Below are 23,170 nucleotides of genomic sequence, written 5' to 3' on the forward strand. Positions count from 1 at the left end.
ATCACACCTATAGTCACAACTACAGACCTAAAATACGCTGTCTGCTCTTGATATCTCTGCTTGCTTTTGGACTGGACAGAATAAAGCTAGAAGAGCATCAGCAGGTAGATCAGTGTAGCCTGGTCCGATGTTGCTTTTCCTAACAGATTTCTGTTTCTTCAAGCAAAATTATTTCTGTGGAGTAGAAGAAGGTGGGGTGTGACCTTCCCTTGCTCTGCTCTTGAGGAGAGTAAAGCTTGTGCCAGGCTTTCATCCACTGGAAAATGGGGTAATTGTGCTTTCTTCCATCTCTCTGCACACGTTGTGGCAACTGTCATCATTTGTATCTCTGCTTTTCTGGCTGTTGACTAGGGTTCATGTGGGTCACAGTAATACAAACAATACTTGTCAATAGAAACAATGCCACTTGTCATTTGATCAAATATTGCATTCACTTATTCTCTAATAAAGTTTGAGCTCAGCAGTACTAACATTGTCATGCTCACTAGCTTGAAATTAGTTTTAGTATATAAGCGAGCAGGAAGCCAAAGCAGCCATGGTGCTTTCTGTCTCTAGGATTACACATCATGTCCACTCTGTGGAACTTCTTGCTTGTGTTTTTATTGTTAACAGAAAGCACAGTTTAGGCAAGGAACCTCTTGCCAATCTAGTGTTTAAATCTCCACTCTTCAGTGTTACATCAGCTTTGAATCATCAAACTTAATTTGATTTGCAAATTGTTAAAGTTAACTGGTTTCCAAATCCAAGCTATAGAGCTTATTCTACTATCAAAAGTCTCGGAGGGGATTTCAAGTGGTGGGTAGTACAAACCATTTCTATAGTGTTTATTTTCATGTCATAAGAGGCTGTTCTGATATTAATGAGATTTAAAAAACCCTATTTGTACAATATAAGTACCCTGGATATAGTGTTTTCTGAACAAGTTTCATCAGAAAGATATGAATTAGGTGTTCCAAGAGTATTTTCCAGGAATAAAACAGCTGTTGCTCTTTCCTGCTCTTACAAACTAAAGGTCATTTTTGGAGGAACTGGGCAACCTTTTTGTTTTCTCTCAGAACACTGGCAGTTGCCAAATTGTTTTTGGATCCCAAATGAAGTCAAAACTTGCTGGAGTCTGACCCTTCCCTGACTAGAGTCGAATGAAGCCTCTTGCACCTGGAGATACAGCTTACTTTTTTTGCAGCACTAGTTACCATTGAAACTTCCAATACAAAAACAGGGGAGGAGAGGGGGGGAGGAATCAAGTATGGATAAGAGGAAAAGTCAAAGACTCAGAAAGGTGTTGTGTTATTCTTCACAAAAGAGTGTCTTTCAGGATGGATAGCAAAGCTTATTGATCTTTAATTTAGATTTAACTTTCTATTAGATTCATCCTGAGGTAGAGCTTGAGGCTATATTGTGTGCTTTTTTGTACTCCTTCCTTGATGGAATGCCCTGTGTGACCTTGCTGATTTTTGCAGGACGAAAACAATCTGGGTATGCTTTATCCTAAGGAGTGGCGTACCTTGCTGTGTGGATGGGCTTAGAGGGCAAACCCAGCCCCATCCGCTCAGCCGGTCCCAGCGGGGTGTTTCCTCTCTTCGGGCTTTGGACAGGCTGGGCAGCCCGAAGGACCGCAACGTTGTCTTTTCCAAAGACACAATGGACTTGCCAGCAGTAGAGTGGCAAGGAAATTTTGACAGGAGTCGTCCCAGATCTCAGGAGTGCTCTGGGCTTCAGAGTGCCTGTGTTGGTCTGTCACTCATCTGCAATGTGGAAGTCATACTGGTAAATAGAATAAGGGTTCAAACTGTGTTGGAGCTAATGGATTAAGGATCAGCTATGCTGTGCAGTCTCCCTGCTGGATGCTCAGCCTGTGGCAAACACGGGCTTGTTTCAATTTAATATCACCAGCACTGGAAGCTGTGTAAGATTTATTAAATGCCATCTTTGCTGTATTTTAAGACCATAAAAATGTATAGTTACTAAGTCTTCTCTAATGGACAATGAATTTTCACCCTGTTGGAATTTAATGGTGTGTCTGAGCTTTAGATGCAGCAAAGGAGGACAGTTCTGGCTTAAGCAGATCAAATGGGACATACTTCAAAAAGTGGAAAATGAGAATGTAGAAGGAAGCTGAAAGACTGTTGGGGAATTGAATGACATGAAGTGACTGCTGCTGGGCACTGTGACACAGAGGTGCAGAAGCTATAGGAGCACAGCTTCATGTTCCTCATGAACTGCTGGAGATTTCAAAACAGAAGCCTGCACAGAGACTAACGAGGCTCTAAGCAACTTCACGGCCACACAGTTATCATCCTTCATTTGTGGATCTTGTATCATAAGAAAAGAAGTAAGATCGGGTATTTGTACAATGGAAATGTAGCTGCAGCCAACAGGGCACCTACAAGTGAATGTGTGGATAAGATACCTGGGCTGTTTCTTCTAAGGATAATCAGAAAAGTTGTAGGAAGTAATATATGTTTTTTAGGATGGACAATAAAGATTGATAGTGGAGGATGCCATGATCTTAGTTACGAACAAAGATGTCTTTTAAAATTATATGTTCCAAGTTATTTTTTTTTTCATGTGAGTGTGCTCAAATCCCCACAGATTAATTTCACAGAGAATTTCCTCAAGTATAGATGAACATAACCAGGGTACTTCAGATTCTGTAAGAGATGCAAAGCTTGCAGTGAGCTGCATGTGCATAGAAATTACTCCAGTAGTATTAATGAACTGTTTCTGGGGCACAGCAAAGGAGTAACCGAACACAGGATTTGGACTGTTTGCTGCTTTTACACATTTTTATAAAAAACGGGGTTATAATGCCTTAGCTTCTTGAAACAGATTGTAGATAACCTTCATCCAAGTCCCCATCTGCACTAAAGTGTGAGAAGAGGAATTAATCTGTTCTGCTCAAATGCAGTAACAAGAAGAACTGAAGCTGAGTGTAGTCACCAGCAAGCTGATGCCGTACTAGAGTAAGGATTCTCTGCCAAGTCTCTCAGCTGAGTGATTGTGTATTGTGAGTAGTTGTATGGTACCTGATTGACGTGGCCAGAGAAACTTGACTTTTTTCCTTTGCTGAGGGTATGTCCCCAGCCAGAAAGACCCTTATCTCTGAAGTATCCAGGACTCATGTCTGGCCATTAAGCGCCTGGGAACTGGGGGATATCACACACCTCCTCCTCCCAGCTGAGGATGTAGGTGAAAATCTCATGTGGACCCTCATGTCACTGGATTTGAGTTCTGGCTGAGATAAGAACAGATGATGATTCAGAGAAAGATTATTGGGAAGAAAAAATGGCCTATAGAAAGCAAATAAGTCATAAGCTGGAAAAAGAAAATAAACTTAGCATGTGTAATGTTTGCAGGTAAATTAATTCACCAGTTTAGTTTTGATTATTTGCATCTAAAGTTCTCAGATCATGCATGTTTCCCATGGCACAATTTTTTCTTAAATTAGAAAATTATTTTCTTCAAACTGAATTTCTCTTACTATGCTTTACAGTTATAATAACCAACTGGAGCAAAGTACTTAAAAGATAAAAACAGCATCTTGTTTTATTTTTGTTTCATATTGCTTCTAAAAACTCAACATGTTTTCAGAGTCCATTGTTGCTGTATTGTCAGAAATACTGCTGCCTGCTTTCAGTGAGTTACATATTGTTCTCACTACAGATGTTATTTTTCGGCATTATTGTTAACATACTTGGTTGTATAGCTTTAGATGGCAAATTGTTGTTTTTTTCCCCCTCCCTTTTTTTCCTGACATACACCCACTAATTCCAGCCACTCCTGTCTGGGATAACATTGCAATTGCAAAACCGTAGCCAAGGCTAAAGCTGCTCCTTTCCCTTCCCACAGGATTTGGCTTCAGCTTCTCACGTGGAATTGATTGAAAAAATTCTGCCAGAAAATATATTTCGACAAAAACCCCAAACTTCTGACTAAAATAAATATGTTAAAAATATCTGCCTTCCAATGGAAAACACAAATTTTTAGTGGAAATCAAAGAAGTTGGTTGAAAAATTTGAGTAAGAAATGTCCCAGGATCGCCATGTCCTCCTGGCAAAGGACATGCAGCGTGGGAGATATGACGTGTCCAGGGAGCTGTTCATGTCAAAATACAAGGCACTTGGACTAAAAATCTCATTGAGGAATGTAGCAACTCTTACGTATACGGTCTGGGAAACGTTTTTGGCCATATGTTAGAATCTTGGGGTGAAGGGAGAGATTTAAAGGAGGAAAGAACAACAATTTAGAAAAAAAAAAAAAGTGGTAGATCTTAAGATTTTCCCCTGTGGGCATAGAGGGAAATAAACACACAGGCAAATCCACCCCATACCACACACACACACACCCCCCTCCTACCCTGCACCTCCTGTTTTCTGACCATTCTATTAGTATTTTACATGGTAGCTTTTAATAAAGAAGCTTAAGTGAGGGAAACTTGGTTGTGGTCTTTTTTTATGTGGTGAAAACTAAACTCTGTAGTGAGTATAAATATTCCTGGCTTATTTCCAATGAGGCCCTCATAATAGTGCTCCTTTGTGTATTCTGGGGCCGTGTGAATGCATTCAAAAGTGGATGATGCTACAAACTGATTAAAAAATCATATATTGTATGTATATATAGCTTGAAATCTGGACTTTAAATGAAAAATGCTTCCTATTATATTTGTGTATCAGAAAAGAACAGATATAAAGAGCAAAACTAAAGAAGTACTGAAGTGGCAAAAGGAATTTTGCTGGTTCTGAGTGCTTTGAAGTAACTTTAATGTGAAGATTGCTGATGTTTTCTGCCCCTTGGTCTCAACATTCCAGTTCTCATTGTGCAGACTGTGCAGGATGAAAGTGCAAGTGCAAAGCACAAGTTCAGTAAGTGCTGGAAGTCTCTGGAAGCTGTTGGAGAGCACATCTGTGTGCTGGAAGTGGACTCTTACAATCACTTCATCCCAAGCAGTGCTAGCAAGTATGGCACATTTCCCATTCTGATTTCCTTAACTAGCTTTACCCCATACATTCACACTGGTATCTCTGTAACACATTTCTCTATAATCCAGAGCAGGAAATTGAATTAATAAAAAAATATTGTTTCCTCCAGTAGAGTAGCATTTGAAATGCTTTTCTATTTTTTTTTTTTCTTTTTAACAATAATGGACCATGTTTGAGAACCTCATTTTTCAGGGTTAAAACCATGATAATTTTACTAACTAGTGCTAATGTATAGGGTCTTTCTACTTCCAACTGGTAGACTGTGTAATTGATATTTTTTTTTTTTAATTTATAGCTTAAGTTATAACTTCTGTCTGCTCTTCTTTATGATTCTGGGCAGGAAAGTGTCCAGATCTGGGCTTCCCAGTTTAAGAAGGTTTAAGAATTACTGGATGGCAGAGATGGTAGCAGAGAGCTACAAAGATGATGAGGGGTCTGGTGTGTCTTTCTTATGAGGAGAGACTGAGAGAGCTGGGTCTGTTCAGCCTGAAGAAAAGAAGGCTGAGAGGCCATCTCATCAGTGTTTATAAGTATCTCAAGGGTGGGTGTCAAGAAGATGGAACCACACTCTTTTCAGTGGTGTCCAACGACAGGATGGGGAGCAGCAGAAGCACAGGAGACTCCATCTGAATCCAGGGAGAAACTTCTTTATTTTGAGCGTGGCAGAGCACTGGAACAGGCTGCCCAGAGAGGTTGTGGAGTCTCCTTCTCTGGAGACATTCAAAAGACGCCTGGACACATTCCTGTGTGATCTGCTCTAGGTGCAGATGCTTTAGCAGGTGGGTTGGACTAGGTGATTTCCAGAGATCCTTTCCAACCTCAACCAGTCTGTGAGTCTGTGAATGAAAATCATGGTTCCTACTTGACAGTCAATCAGTCAAAAATAGAATAGTTTCAGGATGAACAAAGCCATAAAGAATTTTGATTTAGAAGATACATAAACGTCTAACTGATCTTCCAGTTACTTCTGGGAATAGCCATGAGAAGAACTTTTCTTCTGAAGGGTATCAGCTCTTCTTCTTGTTGTAGTGTAAAAGTAGAACTGTCAGAAGTTTTTAGACTTTCAAAAAATTACATGTTACTAGAATTAGGGGAAAGTTTTGAGACACGATCCAGAACTGATCTTTTACATGAGCTAAACATTGTGTTGTCTTCTTATAGCTGGTAAGTTTAGGCACACAGTGCAATCATTTTCAGATGATAAAAGTAGAGCATATCAAGTGTTCCCTGATGAATTTTGCTGATGGCACCAAACTGAGTGGGGAAGTGGACACTTCCGAAGGGAGAGACACCCTGCAGGAAGACCTGGAAATGCTGGGTGAGTGGGCTAACAAGAACCTTATGAAGTTCAACAAGGACAAGAGTAGGGTCTTGCACCTGGGCAAATATAATCCAGACATGTGGCAGAGGCTGGGATGTACCCAGTTGTGAAGCAGCTCTGTGGAAAGGAGCCTGAGTGTCCTGGTGAACAGCAAGATCGATATGAGTGAACAATAGGCTGCTGTGGCACAGAAAGCCAACAAGATGCTGGTCTGTATAACCAAGGGCATCACCAGCAGAGGCAAGGAAGTAATTGTTCCGCTCTATGCAGTGCTTGTCAGGCCACACCTGGAATACTGTGTTCAGTTTTGGTCCCCGCTATACAAAAAATATGTGGACAGGCTGTAGAGTTTCCCGAGAAGGGCCACAGAGATGAAGTTGGGAAGTTGCCATACTGTGTTCAGTTTTGGTCCCCATTATATAAAAAAAATTGTGGACAGGCTGTAGAGAGTCCAGAGAAAGGCCACAGAGATGATCAAAGGGCTGGGAAGTTGCCATGTGAGGAAAGGCTGAGAGAACTGGACTTGTTCGGCCTTGAGAAAAGAAGGCTTAGGGGGGACCTGCTCACCAATGTTCCGGTACTTAAAGAGTGGATGCAAGGAAGATGGAGACTCCCTTTCTACAAGGAGTCACATCAAAAAGAAGAGGGGTAATAGGTACATGTTATTCCTGGGGAGGTTCCAATTTGATATGAGGAAGATTTTTCTCAGTGAGAAGAATCAGCCATTGGAAGAATCTCCCCAGGGAAGTGATAGATTCTCCAACACTGGACACTTCGAAGATTCATCTGGACAGGGTGCTGGGCCATCTTCTCCAGACCGTGCTTTTGCTGAGAACGGTTGGACCAAATGATCTTTGAGGTCCCTTCCAACCAGATATTCTATGATTCTACAGTTTTTTACAGATGTTTAGAGGATATGAAGTAGTGAATGTTTTCGGTATCACTCTTCAGTTACTTTTGCAGTCATGAATGTAACACGTCTGTGCAGAAAGGTCTGCAGTTCCTGAGCCTTCCTAAATTATCTTTGGCTTATGGTACTTAAGGTAACACAGGACATAGACCATTTCTGTACCACTTTTACAGAGGTCTGCTGAAGACACTGGTCTGAAGAACCCTTATTTCCTCTTGGACTGGTGGCTGGGAGCAGTAATAGAGACCACAGAATCTATTCAGATAATTTTGGTTTTTCTATTTTAATCTTCTCTTCCAGCTTACTTTCTCCACATGCTGTAGCACTGTGAGAACTGTAGGTGCACGATAAATTAGGGCAAGGCATGCACTGATTTCAGACTAACAACATGGCGAGAGACTACCCATATGTTGAAACTGTTAGGGAAGAGGGAGCACTCAGGGATGTTTGGTAATGTGCTGACTGATGGGTTCAGAGAGAGGTGATCTCTTCTGGTTACAATATCCCATCTCTGCCCTGTATCAGGGAGCACATCGAGGCAGCTCCCTTTACGGGACAGAGTGCAGATAGCACTAAAATGCTATGTAGGGTGTAATGGTGTTTCTCTTATTTTGTATTGTAGAGATGAGGGTTTCATCCAATTTTCAAATTCCTTCAGAAACTGCTAGAGCACAAAGTTCAAGTGAAAGGAAAGATTGCTTAGAAAGATCTTACTTTATTGGGGAATTTGTTACAAACAGAGCAGGCAGGTGGTTTTGTTTGTTTGTTTGTTTTAATAAATTCTACTACTACTAGAATTTGGGATCCATGGGAACATTGAAGGAAATTATGTTTTTGTTACAGTTTGTTTTTTGTCACTTTATCTAGAGGTGTAATACCTGGAAAACTGTCTATTCTGCTGAATCTTTTGTGTAAGAACAGTAACACGCCACCTCAGCCCTTTCTTTGCAGATGTTTCAGATACTGCAAGTAGAGCAGTGAGCTTTAGTCTGTAGACTGACATAAAACAGGAGAAACTTTCACACAACAGCGATGATCTATAGCTTAGTTTTTCAGTGAGGATTCCTAAATGCTGAATGTATGTTCAGTCTTATGGTGAACATAAATTAATCAAGATGGAGGGTTCACACTACAATGAATTCAGAGGCAATGCAGGTTCAATGTATCCCTACTCCTCCTTCCTCCCTCATCAGACTGCACTCTGGAGGGACTTGTGGCCATAATTCGATGTCAGGAACAAGTAGTTGGGGATGAGAAGGAGGCAAGGGTACCTTGTTCCCAAACTCTTTGTTGGCTTAAATCAAGAGCTTGATGTGAAACACTGGCCTACTGACTAGTAGTCTTGAATTCAAAGGAGCAAGTGTGAAGGAAGCATCTTCCTGTCCCAAGAACCAATTTTCGGCTGAGGTTGATAGAGTTTTTCAGTGGTCATCATGAGATCAGAGCATAAACCAGAGAAACTTCAACATGTCATATCTGTGCTTCAGAAATGTTTGGTCATTGGGCTGGTGGGTACAGTTGCACTCTCTTTGGTGACAAATCTGGTTTATCTGCTTCTGTGCTGTCCTATCAGTTGTTTATGGGGACACACCATTGCACTAGTGCCTGAAATATCTGTGTGGGTGCACCCAGTGGTATTGCCGATCCAACTATGGAGAGCTGTGCATAACCTGAAAATACACCTGGGGTGCTTCTTGAGCTTTATCCTGACCAGTAGTTCTAGCTCCAGTTTAGTTTTGCTACTCTACAGGCTTAGCTGAATTTCAGTAAGCAGAGATTTTCTGATAGTCCCATGATGTCAGGAGCTGTTGTGGCAAGTTGAACTGTGAGCTGACGACTCTCTGTAAAGTCCAGCATGTCTCTGTGCTAAAACAGGCCCTCAAACTTCTTCGTGCTCTGCAGTGACTTTAGTCTGGGTGTCAGGTGTGGGAGCAGCCTTTATCTTCCCAAGATTCAGCAATCTGTAACCAAGAAATATGAAAATTCTCACTGTTATCAACCTCTTTTAAAGAACAAATATATTGGAACAGGGATGGCTTGGGATAGAGTTGTTATAGCAAAAAGCTGTAAGACTGTGAAAACACATATTCTATACTGAAAAATTATAATCTTAAGAAAGCAATAATTAAAATCAATGAGAATTTCTAAATCCAGGTTCTGATGTAGCCGATTGTTTACTAGCTCATTAAACAACCTTTACTGCCATCTCTGTGTGTGCAAGTGCAGTATGAAATATGATTTTTTTTTTTTTATTCTTCTGCTCCATACAGAGCTTGGATGGAGAGCTGAATTTTAACATGCAAGCATTTCTGGGTCAGCTTGGGAAATGAAGTCACTACTAATATGCTTCATTTTTTTATGACTGCTGGCCTTTTTTCTTACAGATGCAACATTGACACAATAACCCAGTGGTTAGTCAACCTCCCCTATAAAATCAGGGTCTGCAGTAAAGGTGGTTCTTCCTGGTTCTACCTGGATTAAAAAACACAACAGGAAGTTAAGGCCAAATAAACCAGACTGTCAGAATGCCCAGGGAAGATCAAATCCTGTGGAATGAAAAGGAGTGAGCAAAGATTTGTGACAAGCTTTGATTCCTTGAGCAGCAGGAAAAAAAGCCACATCTACTGATTTGCTGGTCTAGCCTCTGTGTAGGCATAGCTGCCCTGTAGATTCATGCTTGCCTGACATCTTTATCCAATCCGAACATAGGATTTATTGCTTTTGTAGTGCATCTTGGCTCCAATGTCAAAAGTAGCCTTCATGGAAAAAGAAACCTGAGTATTTTTGGATCTCAAGTTTATGAATGAGAAGCCTTGATTTCATTTTTCTTAGAAATGAAACAAAAAAAATGTACAAACAGTAACTGTAATCCCAGATGAGCAAGCGTGTGACTTCGAGTCCTGAGCCTGTGAAACACTGTGGATGTAATTTGAATTGCACTGCAAAAACTGGAAGGAGTTTCTGCTCTTAAGAACTGTTGGGCAAATTCCATGAAATGACAATAACAGTTACTTATTTGTACAAGTTTGCTGTGGGATGTATTGAGTCTGTGACAATGAGATTGGATGCAGAAGGAATCTGTCAGAGGGGACTTTGAAGCACATTGTGTGAAGATCTCACTGACCTGCCTTTGGGCTCCTAGAACATAAATCCTATGGTTGCTTATTTTTGAAAAATGCTTTTCCTCTATTTGTAGGATTTCCTCTTTGATCCTTAGCCTCATACTGGCTTTCCCAGCTGTCCAGGAAAACTGGAAGACCTTGGAGTGTTTCAAAAGAATCTTTACATTTGTCTGTCCTTGTAAGTTTGAATACAGCAGCTGCAGGAACACAGTGTTGCTGCATTTCTTCCTGCTCTAGAGTGATTTAAGAAGGCTGCACTGACTGCAGCAAGAAAGTGCAGAGGAAATTAAGCCATAAAAGTGGGATACCTCAGCTGATCAATTGGTGTGGGCTGGGATGTCAGTAGATTCTTTGCTTTAGATTCAGTACTGCTCTGCATGTATTGAAGTGGAAGGGCTGTACAATGGGTTTGCAATGTTAACAATCCCTGAAAAAATGCCAAGACACAAGAGACCAAAACCGTGTCTGATTGCATGTGTCTCTTGGATCATGGATGTCAAAGGCCCTGTAGCTTAGTCAAAGCTGGGAGGTTGATGCAGAGATTATAGCATGAAAAAAGTTACAACCTTTGTTAGGCAGATCTATTGTATGATCACAATAGCTTGCTGTAATTCATGAAAAACTACTTATTTCTTTTATTGGAAGCCTGGAGGCCAGGGGGGTTTGTAGTCTGAGTCAAGTGTGGACCACACAGTCTAGCCCATCTGATGGGTTGTGTAATTTGATTGTGGAATTGCAGCTAGGAGCAGAATTACGCTTTACATTTATGAAGCAGCTTCTATTCAGGGCTTGTTTTCTGGGGAATGTATGCAAAACACCAGAGGAACAAGACACAACTCCTCCTAGTGCATCATGTTTGACAAATTAACTTTTGACCTTTCAGTGACTTTGTACAAAATGGGAGCATCTGCCTCAGTATACAGAATTTCATGTTATTAGGAAGAAGATAGTTTTTCTATTCCCCTTTGGACTGTTACGCATTTGTGAGGTACAAAGCAATCTTGATGTATGCAGCAAAATAATGCTGAAAACCTGTTGGTTTTGTATTTCTGTGGTGTAATGACTGGCTTATGAAAAAAACTCAGGGATGATGATACGAAAAGAGTTTATTTTATTTTTGACTTCCAGTACTGGACAGTAGAGATTAACTCTTTTGTGCTTATTTTCAGACTGGATATTTCCATCTGCCCCATGGGGATTACTTCATTGAGCCCATTAAAAAGCATCCACAGAAGGAGGGAACACCCCATCCCCATGTTATCTATGGGACGAATATCCATCAAAATGCTTTAAGGAGAAGACGAGCAATCCTGGTGGAAAAAGAAAAAGCATGTGGATTGAATGGTACAAATATTGCTGGATCTCTGCCTACTTGCTGCCTACTTGCCCTGCCTGCTTGCTTTGTGCATCTTTTTAAGCAGCTTTAATTTTCCAGTGGTCTCTGACTTTCCTTCTGGCAGTTTTTTTTTTAATTCTGTAAAAAGAGATTATGCAAAATGAGAGCATCTCAGTCAAAACACCTTAGAAGCCACCCATCTACGTTGCTTTCTGAAAACTTAAATCCCTCTTATGAGAGCTGGCATATGTTTTTCAGTGTTGAAGCTTTCTACCCCAAATGCTATCCTCATCTTGAAATATCTCCCCTCAAATCTATGGTTTAAATTTAGGATTTCTAGATTCTCTGAGTTAGTTACCAGAATATTTAAAGACTTTTATTTGTTTCTGAAAGAGTGCAGGGCATCAACAAGAAGGTGTTTTTGGTAGAAGTAAAAATATCTTAAATATCAGTGTAGTAATACTCAGCATTATGTCTTTTGGGAAAACAAACTAATGCACTATCCTGGAAAGGAAGAGTGTATTGAGAGGGTAGATAACATCTTGTAATTACAATATTAGTTCCTTTATTCAGTAAAATTATTTACTTGATTGACTTCATACCAAAAATGTGCAGATCTTGCATTGGTTCCTTGATGTTTGAAGCCTTCAAGCTGAGGCTGCACCAAACTTTAGAAAAGGTGCAGTATTGGTAGGGAGAATGAGCAATGACTGTAATGATGGATGGCTTTAGTTTGTACAAATAGAGATGCAGAAAACTCAGGGGTATGTTTCTGTCTTTTTCACAGGTTAATGGTTAAAGAGCAGTTGATTCTTTTCCAGAGGTGGGAAAAAAAAAAAGGAGGAATGTAGAAATTTCTGATCGTCATTCATGATTACTGCTGAAGTTTGACTGCTGTGTGATATGAATAGATAAATTAAAGAAGCAAACAGCAACTCAGCCCCACTATATTTCTGGTCATAGACCTGCTTTGCATTTCTTGCTTGCTGTCCAAGAGCAGTGTGAAGTGATAGCTGGGGAAAACTAGAAAGCTCATGTCAGGGGAGAGCTATTCAATCTTCTGTGATACTAGGTAGGTGAGGATAAGGGGAAGCCATAAGAATTAATATGAATGCTGTTCCTTATTACTTTTCATCAAATAAAAATATATCCACTTATTAGACAAATAACCCTGAAGCTGAAAAGCCATGAATTTCTAATGTTGATGTCTATTTTGCCTTAAATCTAAAATTTCTCCCTAATTTTCTGTTTCCTCTGATGACTACTGGCATAGATGAGAGGAATTAGTTTAGATTTGCCTGTGAAAAGTGAGGAAGTGTTCTTGCCTACTATTATCCAGGTTTCTTTTATGGATGAAATAACATCTGTAAGTTATCTTTAAGTATGGAGAGGAGACCATAGGAGATACAAGGGGTCATGCTATGTATCTGCTTTGTGTAGCCTGCTTATTTTCCTTCTATGTCTCACTTTTTACCTCTTGTATCTTTCTTCAAAGTCCTGTAGAATGAGACAGAAGAAGATTGCCTGTACCTGGACACTGGGAAAGGTTGAGTGTAGCTTCTCTGAGATTTTGTCACTTAGACTAGCTAAGTTTGCTCTAGTGGGCCTTTGAATTTAAAGTGCCTGTCTGATGGTATTCAGTTTAATGTGACAGAACTATTCCTTGTGGTAATATGTTCATGGTAGTCTAGGCTAACAAAGGAAATGTGTTTTGAATTAATGAAGTAATAAACTGTCATTTATGTTTCTATGTTTAACGGACTCAACAAGCCTGTAGAGGCAATGTCTGCTTTTGGTGAAACAGAAATCTTCACTGTCACAAAAGTTACCTCATCAGTGTGAAAAAGTGCATGGGGAAAATAAAAAATTTCCTTCATTGCATTTTTGTCTTTTGTGTGACAGGAATAATCATTGTTTCCTGTAAAGACCTTAACTCTTAATTTGTGTGTTATGTTTTATTATCTCGCTTCTGTTGTAGCTAGCTCTTCAACCAGGGTAGAAAAAAGAAAGAAGTCAGAGTAATCTCCTGTTTACATTATGCATTGTTAAAGAACAGTTCCTCCTGTTAGGAGTGAAATACAGAACAAAAAGGAAAAGTGAGTTAATTCTTGCTTTCTGTGCAAAATATATTCACTACACAGGCTTTGGGTAATACTTGGTGCATAAATAAATTTTAAAGGTGGTAAACTGACTCTTCCCCCTTTTCAAGACCTCAAGCACTTCACACTGTCAAGTTTGATGCCAGAAGTCTGGTACACCCACATGATATCACAGATGGTCCAGACTAATGTCTTTTGGGATCCCTTTAAAGCAAAACATTTTCAGTTTACAGGTCACATTTAATTGTACAAATGAATTCTATTTTACAGATTTTAATTCATGACTATTTTGCATTCTCAGCCCTAGCTTTGTACCCACTGGGCTGCAGTTTAACTGATGAAGAGTTGCCTGCGATGTCACTGATAAGAACTGGTTTTCAAAATCAAGCGTTTTGACCTTGTTGGTGAAGATTCATAGTAAAGAGTATCTGCTTTTGTTTGTTTGAGCTCTGATTCTGTTTTCTTTTTAAACTTAAGCTAAGACAGTTGAGTAATTCCTAAGACTAAAGCTTGGGAAACCCTTTGCACGTCCAGGCTAAAATGTAGTGGTGTTTTTTGCTTGGAAAAGTTGAACCACCTGGATGCTTTCAAGTCAGCACACAAAACTGCATGGCAATAATAGTAGTTTTTTAGTCAGAACTAATCTGTCTGTCAGACGAGGAATATAAAGACTAGTTGTATAGGAAAAATCAAGAGAGAGGAATTAGTGTATGAGGGAGTAGGTAGAGGATGCTGACCTCTTGTGCAGTCTTTTTCAAGAAGCCCTGTGCAGCATGCTCACAGCTTTTACTGTGGCAACAACTACACGAACCTGCAGGCTGCAACCTGCTTATCATCCATCTCATCTACATACAGCAATATTTTGGCATAATTGACATTTTTGTGCTCTTGCAATGATCATATTAATTAGTTTATAACTTGTAGTATCCTTAACAGTTTCTGTTAGTTGGAGAAATGTATGTAAATTAAAACTTAGGTTTATGCTGTACACTTCCACTGCTGCTAAGGCAACTGCCAGATGACTCAGTCATTAGCTGCATGCAGAACTGAGTGCTAGTCTTGAAAGCAGCATAACAATACTGTACCTTGCAAGCTTCTTTCTTACTATGTCATTTGAAATCTGTGTGAGAAGTAGTAAAAGTGATATATGAAAAGTGGCCCCTAGCTTTATAAATAACTTTTCTAATCATTTATGCCTGTAGGAGAGGAAAATAAGGATTTAGGGATTTGTTTTTTTTTTTTCTAAATAGGTTATCTTAAAAACTTGACAGTGCTCAGAGATATAATGAAGAGAAAAGGAATTACTCTCCTTTCCACAGAATAAGAAAAGATCTCCTTCAATTTCTTTCTGTTTGTTTTCGTGCAGTCTGCCACAAGGTGTTCGTTTGACTGTGAGATGCAAAATGGAGAAATTTTGTGAAGTTTACGAATGAAAATGCAGTCAAGTAATGCAGCCTTTCCTGACTCAGTGCTATGGAGGGAACTAATACGATACAAATAGATGGAATCCTTTTTCTTGGACTGGTGAAGTGGTCAGGTTGCTGGCATTTAGAAAGAGGGTCGTTGAGTTTGTTCAGACTGCAACCCAGTGATTGCTGCAGGAAGCTGTAATATATAACTAAGGAAAGAAAGGTTTAGGGTATTAAAACAGGTCTCTGAGATTGCTTCATTGGAGCTTTAGATGTATAGAAATTGCTTTATGCTTTGCCCTAATTTTGACATTGAAAAGATTTGATAGATGGATGCTACACAGATCAGAAGTTAGGATTAGTTTGGGTTGTACATGAACCTCCAAGTCCTTGTCTGCAGAGGACTTATAAGTCCTATAACTGACAATTTTGCATTTGGAGCAATTTTGCATTGAAGCTGTGGTGGGATGAGGCTGGGGTGGGAGTGAGGAGACAAGGGCTGTGTGCTGTGTGGAGGGGTTTCTGTTAGATGGAGATTTGTTGTTGAACCAACCAGGCCCAAAGGAATTTCAAGGCCAACTCAAAAGCTGAAAACAGGACCTGCCGTGGGAGAGAAGCAGTTCTACAATAACAAGGCCTCAACATGACGTAAATCAACGGACTTATCAGCAGTGAGACTCCAGCATGTGGACAGCTCGTGAACATAGATGATATCCAATTAGTGAATGCATGATTGGAGCATGGATGCGTGATCAGAGAATAGTTGCATATACAAGGAGGCTTGTTTCTGTAATAAATGTCGCTAGCATGATTCACATTGAATCGGTGTGCAGGGTACTTCATTCGCTCCAACAGTCCTGTGTGAAATGAGTGGGGAGGTAAGGGCAGCTGAAGAAGCAGAGCAACATTATCTGTGAAAAAATGGGGTTTAAGTCTTTTGAATGATGGCTTGGTGGCATACTTCATTTAACAGGTGACTAGAATGCCATTAAGCTGTTTAGATAAAAGTTACCTTTTATTCTTCCTAAAGGTCGCGTCTGAGTGCAGGATTTTATTCACTCGTGGTCTTGCTTTTTGATGATTTACTTGATACTGCCAGACCATTCTCTTATGTTTTTTTCTGTCTTGCAAGTGTACAGCATGAATTGTTTGTCTTGGCTTTTGACAATGAAGTCCTTTGTTTAACCACTTGGAAGAAGGAAGGAACGAAAAATAGCCCAGGACACTGTTTTATTCTCGAAGGATAGCCTATCTTTTTTTGGAAGAACATTGTGGCCAATGTAAGCAGCCTTGCTTGCTGGCAGAACCCCTGGTACATACTGTGTAGCTTCTGTATCTTTTAAAGAATGATGCTGACATTTTTCCAGTATTTGTTTACCCAGTATTTAACAACATAAATTACTATTCAGCTTAATTTGCTTAATTTCTCCCAAACACAGAGACTATTATTCTTAGGGTAGCAACTTCACACATTGAATTGTAGTAACTGAGATTAATTTTATGTAGAGGGAAGAGTACATTTCTCCCTGCATGCCTCTGCATACTAGGAACCGGCTCTACTAACCTGTTTAAAAGATGCTTGCCATGAAAAAAGAGCAACTAAATACATTCAGTCGGAATGACCTCCATTTTAAAGCAGGAAAAACAGAACAAGCAGCTTGCAGGAGTACATGGAGTCTCTCTCATCTCTGGTACAGTAGGCATTGAACTGGAAACAGTGAGTGCCTGCTTGTGCGGACAGCAGGAGGTTCACATTTCAGAGGTGAGGTACCTGGGAAACAAAGACATGACTGCTGGTTTGTTATAGCAGTGGATGAAACAGTTGCTAGAAACTGATGTCAAAAGATTTCACCCCCCACCCTCAAAAAAGCTCATGAAATGAAGACAGAAGATTCTAACTTTCGGGTTTCAGGAAGAACTTTTTTTTCAGTTGCTTTCTGGAGTTTATTAGAAGCTAATCAGAGATAAGATAGAATTTTCCATTGTCTTGTGCTTTCCTTCTCCAGAAGAAGGAAGAGTTCCTCTTCTGTTTCTAAAATATCTGGATTCTATGCCTGGGAGATAAGAATGATTGAACTTAAACTTTAAAACATCTGACATATGATATTAAGAAGAGTTCTGTCTTCATGTCACTTTGCTGTCAAAAATACTGTTACTAGAATTGCACGTTCTAACAGATGAGCAGATAGAGATGTGTGGCCTTCTTGCTAAACAATAAAAACAATCCCAGGTTTAATTAGCATACAGGTGTTTAAACAATATGTTTACTATTAATTGAACTTTAGGTTTTAAGGACACAGGATAAGGTTCTTTTCTCTTAACTTGAGTAGCCTAGCAGTTAAATACTTGAGTTTAAGTTAGTTGTGTTACAAGTTAGCTCCTTTTATAGTGGAGTAGAACAGTCATTGTCAAAGGCTGATTCATCCTATCCTAAGATATCATTTTTGACTTTTGGGATGAATTGTCCTTGGGAGCTTCCTAGGCTTTAGTTACAGGCAGTAGAAATACTGGCAGAGGAGAAAGGGATAGAATGCTATATTTTGTATAATTCTTCCTCTCCGGTTAAGTGAGTACAGAGTCAGAGCTAAAACTTTGACCAAGCAGATCCAAAATCTTTGCTGAACAAACGCCAGAGAAAGCTCAATGCTGGCAGAGTGCTGGCACCTACTTTCCCAGTCCCTGATTGTGTTCTCATATTTTTTATCTTTTCCACTGGAATTTAACTCTTGGTATTTCACTAGCTTCTACTAACTAAGACAAGGTGCTTTCCATAACTACTTGTGTTGTGCTGGAGATCAGGGAGAAAAATGTGAAAATGGGAGGTTGTTGTTATAATGTAACAGTAGACACTTGTCACCAAAAAGCATCAGAAATGTGATATCCTTCCTCACTCAGTCACTGAATACATTTTAAAGTTCAGTGACAGGCCATTTTCTAAATAACATGAGTCAAAACTATAAGGAGGGAAAAATCTGTGTCATTGTGCTTCTGAGGAGTCTTTCTGTTCAGTCTCTGTGTCACTGGAAAGAAATATTGTTTACTCCACTGTGGTTGCTCACTGCATTTGCTTTCCTGTAGTTTAAAAGGTAGATTGTGATCTCTTCCGTGTCTTCTGTGAAACCTTAACTACTCCTTAACCACTGATCAGATTGAGGAGTGTCAGTCAGGAGCCAGACTGAATTTATTCAGCATTTCTAACTGTGTACTGTTATAGAGGGATTTATTCTGCTCTTGCTCTGTGTCTACAGCTTTCCTTATCAAACTGTGTGTGATGCTAATGCACTTCCTGAGTATGTCCATTGATTGGGTAAACAAATGCTTTGATAATGTAAATGGCAAATTGCTGCAGTATTATTTGAAGTGCAGTAGCATGCTTTAAAAGTAAACTATTACATGTGACATGCCATTGCTTTCTCTTTCATAGGATAACACTGGCCTTGAACAATTGTAAACCTTATTGCCACAGTTGAAACAGAAAACCCAGAAAGCTTCATTTTGTTGCAGGAGTTTGAAAATTTCCTCTGTACACTTGACCCATTAATAGGAGTAGTATTGGCAAAGCTGTTCAGCCTTCATTCTGGTTAGTGCCAGATTTCTCAGTCATACTGAACTCTCTGTGAACTTTCTAAGAAGAAACTGCAATTACCTTATTATTTCTGGGCAGATCACAGGTCTCTGATTCTTCTGAGAACTGTTGGACTTGTGCTGGGGGGCCTAATGCACTGATACGGGCTCAGTGTTCACAATTATTTTCCCTGAAGTCTTCATGTCCCCGATGAGCCTCTGGCAGCCTCCTGTCATTTGTGACCCACTTCAAACAGGTGTCTGAGCACAGTTTTTCTGCATGAAGCACAGCGTCCTTCTGGCTTTTGCACTCCTTTCTTGGGGCTGGTGTTCTTCACTCCATGCTCCCAGCATCTGCTTGGACTTGGATGCATTTTATGTACTTGGAGAGACTCCTCTGGATGAATTGTACTTTAAAGGAGATCACAATACTCCTCTCAGCATAGATTTTAGCTTTATGATTAGTTGGGAACAAGGGGAACTGCATAACTTACGAGGTTATGAGATTTTTTTCTACCCTTCACTGCTTCAGTCATCTTGTAGAGAACTGCAAGCTTTCTCCTTTTTAGGGAGAAGTGGGGCCATATCAGAACTTATTGCACTCCATACATAATTACTCGGTAGCATGTTCTGGGGTGCACAGATCCTGTCTCTACTCCTGATTATCTGCTCAGTGTAGGATGGAGTTCTCAACTTCAGTGATGGGTGCTCATGGGGACAATTCTCATGAGTAATTTCTGGCCATGTTGAGTAGCTTGGGATGTTGTGTTTAGTCAACACTGTTTCACTGAGCAGCAGTCTGCAAAGAGCATCCTTGGAAGTCTTGAGATGTCGTTTCCGACACAGATCTTTATGTCCGAACGATCTTTACATTTGGTCACTGAAAACAAAGATCTGCCTCAACACAGATTTAGTGAGCCACTGGACTTGCTAGCTGGATTTGATTTGTGGTGAAACACTTCTAGTAGGTTGAGGTATGTTCTTTGGTTTCACAGTGCTTATGTGAAGAATATGTGTTGCAGGATATCTTTGCAAATAATACCTCTTCACTTTCTGCTATTTCTGAACTGTTGTGAAAAAAACTATGTAAATAGCAGACCAGAGGGACACTATTCACTTAAATGTCATGCAGAATTATACATGCTTTTTTTTTTCTAGAAAAAGGAATTGCCCAACAGAAGTAGGCATCCACCTTTATGTAAAAAAGTGGCCAGAAGATTGCCATGTTGAAAGATACAGAGAATGTTTTCAGTTGATGCCCTTAAATACTGCACTTGTTTGAAGACTTTGTGGAACCATTTGTTGCATATCCAGGTTTCCGTATGGAAGAGCATAAAAGAGAATATTGTGGGTTTTTTTGCCATGATCTCTTCTACACTTTCTGCTTTTCTTCTCTTGCAAATACTCAGTTTAAACTTAATTCAGCAAACATCAGATAGCTTAGCTGAGAAGACTATGTATTCCTGTCTGGTTTAAACAACTAGTGGTGGAGGCTTTGTACACGTGAATTAGGCTGGTAAATTAGAAAAAGTCTCTTCTAAACCATTCTAACCAGTCTCAAGAAACACTGTGCCAAAATGAATTTTTGTGCAAAATAGAAAGTCTTGTTGTCCTTTATTCATTTCTTCTTTTTTTTTTTTTTGAAAAAAAAAAAAAAAAGTCTTGTTTAATATTTTGCTCAGCTGCAAAACACTGTTTTAGTTGAAGCTGCAGGAAGATGTATTTTTGTATTTTAAATACTTTTTAAACACGATTAAAACATAGTCTCAGTCTGAGTCTTCCACTCTGCCAAAGTTGGAATTAGCAGCAAATTTCTTGCCTGCCTGAGCTCTAAACCAAGCTGTGTCAAGTTCCTTCCCCTCTGGTCTGCATTATTGCCAGTTGAGCCACCAGTCTGGATTCCCCTCAGCTCTGTGGAGATTTGGATTTGGATCAAAGTCTTCTTTCAGGTGGTGCAGTTTTAACAAGGGATCATTCCTGACATTTTCGTTATTACTTGTCTGACATTCTCTAGGTAAAGTATTCACTGAACCACTCTCTGCTTTGTGGTATTTTCTTTTCAATATGCCAGTTGCATCCATTGCCCATTGTGACGTACTTCTGTCAGTCAGGTCTTCCTCAGAGGAGATGGAAGGAGATGAGAGGGATGAAATTTCATCTATTTGGGAGGTAACCAGGAAGAAGAACAGTAAAAGAAGGGAGTTCCCTGCAAAGCCCAGTCCCTTTGGCAGGCAGCTCAAAGTTATTCAGGCAATGGTAGCCTTAACATTGGTGAGTGAATTATTAACAGCCCCCTTCTCAGCTGGTGAGTGTAACCTGGTTTTATCCATCATTATTCATTTTGGGGGTATTTTTCTCTCCTGAAGCTATAATTAATCATACTATTTTATCATGTGTGTGAAATGGATGTTCCTTTCAGGTACCTGCATTTTTTCTCCTTCTGATTGTATGCATTTACTTATCTTTATACAATAATTTCAGGGCTACCTGGAAAGAAGAGGAGCCAGGTATTTTCTGCAAATGAAAACTGAGATTGTCATTTGGAAAATAATAGAGGCTTTGCTTGATTCTCTTCCACAGGAGTGCAAATTTCAAAGCTCAAACCCAGTTCTAAGCAAACACTTTCAAACTTCTCAGCATTTTACTGTGGGAGTACCAATAGCTCCTGTTTGTGAAGGAATCTGGCGTGGTTTTCTGTAGGAAGAGAACCATAGGGAGTCCTGTTAATTATAGTGGGTGGTATTGGTGAGCCTCCGCCCTATGCATGACAAAAATGAGAGCAAATTAATGGGACTGTGACATCCAAGAGGGTATAATGCCCCTGATAACCAGTCTCTGACAGGAAAACAGAAAAAGTCACTCTCAACTTTCTGGCTAAAACTGGAAATATGCTTTAACCTGTGCAGTGGTACTCATGAGGAGCTGAGAATGGCATCCCAAGACGATGTTATGCTAACAGGAGTGCTTGTGTGAGGTGCCTGGTGGCAGGAGCCCTTAACATTTCATGTGCAAAGACACTGTCATCTGCCTCCCCTGAGATGTCTTAATGTCATTTGCACTCTTCCTCCCTTTACTCCTTCTGGCAGTTTGCAGACACCTGTGTCAGCTCTCCCCAGTCACAGGGCAGAGTAGTTGGGTGACGGGCTGTCCCTGCCCTGCTGTCACAGCCCCAGGTGTCTGTGCGTGGGTGCCTCTTTAGGGGCTTCGTCGAAAATGCTGTTACTGGAACACGCTTCTAAGAATAGAAAAAAAAAGAAAGGTAGGTGAGATTTTCAAGACGTCATATTAGCATAATGCATTTCGTTAACTCCCAGAAAGACCAACCCCTGCTCAGGCTCAGGGGGATCCTCACCTGTGAGAGCTGATCTCACACTGCTGGTGTTTGCTGCAGGGGCACAGCAGGGTTGGGGCTGAGGCTTTGAAGGCGGAATTGCTCTAGTAACGTCATCTGAAATACAAGACATTTGGCCTCTGCCAAGGACAAGGAGGCCCCTCAGAGTGCTAGCGTGTTTTTTCCTTTGAGCGGACTAGTGGGATTTGGGTATATTTTAAATACAACAGAGAAGTTGAATGGAAAAAACAACAGCTGGTCCAGAGAAAGGCCAAGTAAACTCTGTTGTATAAGCCTAGAGGTAAAAAGATTATAGCATATGCAGCATTTCTTAAAGATTTCATATCAAACCTTGGAAAAAAAACCTTTTATTCCAAGATTAATTCCAGACTTCTATACCTTAGCAATTTGAATTTAAACCAAACTAATTAAAAAGCATAGTTTAACTACCACTTCCAAGACCTATTCTGTAAGTGGCCATTTCTCTTTTACAACACAAACTTTATACATTAGTTTAGTTGGGGTACTTTACATTTCTTAAACTATCTTTGGAACATTTAAAATTGACTTTTATTTTCCTAACCAATTCAAGCTTCTGGAGTCATGGGTGAACTATTTTCCTTGTGTAACAAACTGCTGTGCCAGGAACGCTCACTTGCGTGTGAATAGTGCATTCATGAGAACTTGACCTCTGTATCTGCAGCATGCCTTCAGCAATAAGGTCTTCAGACAGGTGCATCAAGATTGGAGATAGGGGAAAATGTGACACAGAATTTCACTGACTTGACACCTGCCACCCAGCACTGTCCATTCCCCCATCTTGCTTTCAAATTTTGTCTCATATCACAGTGCCCGAAATATTGAATCATTCAGGGTGTTTCTAAGGGTGACTGATGAGCAAAGGAATAGGATCCAGCCATTCTCTCCATTTTTCACTGTTGCTCCAGCATGACGGCTTATGCTCATCTTGGTCCTCACAGTCCCTTCATAGTGAAAGTAAGTAATGATAGCTTTGAGTGATATCTGGAAAAAGTACTATTTTCTCTGTAATTCTAGATTAAGGAAGGAAAGGGGAAAAAAAACCAGTTTAAATTAAATC

The 23,170-nt window shown here is 40.0% G+C and overlaps 1 protein-coding gene across 4 annotated transcripts in view; it reads left to right on the forward strand.

Annotated features, from left to right (window-relative positions):
• ADAMTS12 (ADAM metallopeptidase with thrombospondin type 1 motif 12) overlaps positions 1 to 23,170 on the forward strand; it is a 171,404-nt gene that overhangs the window by 55,531 nt on the left and 92,703 nt on the right. For all 4 annotated transcript variants that reach the window (XM_071802790.1, XM_071802789.1, XM_071802788.1 and 1 more), the window contains exon 3: positions 11,502 to 11,676. In XM_071802790.1, coding sequence (XP_071658891.1) covers positions 11,502 to 11,676 — 175 coding nt within the window. The remainder of the gene's footprint in view (positions 1 to 11,501; positions 11,677 to 23,170) is intronic.

Source organism: Patagioenas fasciata, chromosome Z (assembly GCF_037038585.1).
Source record: "Patagioenas fasciata isolate bPatFas1 chromosome Z, bPatFas1.hap1, whole genome shotgun sequence".
In the NCBI taxonomy this organism is placed as follows: Eukaryota; Metazoa; Chordata; class Aves; order Columbiformes; family Columbidae; genus Patagioenas; species Patagioenas fasciata.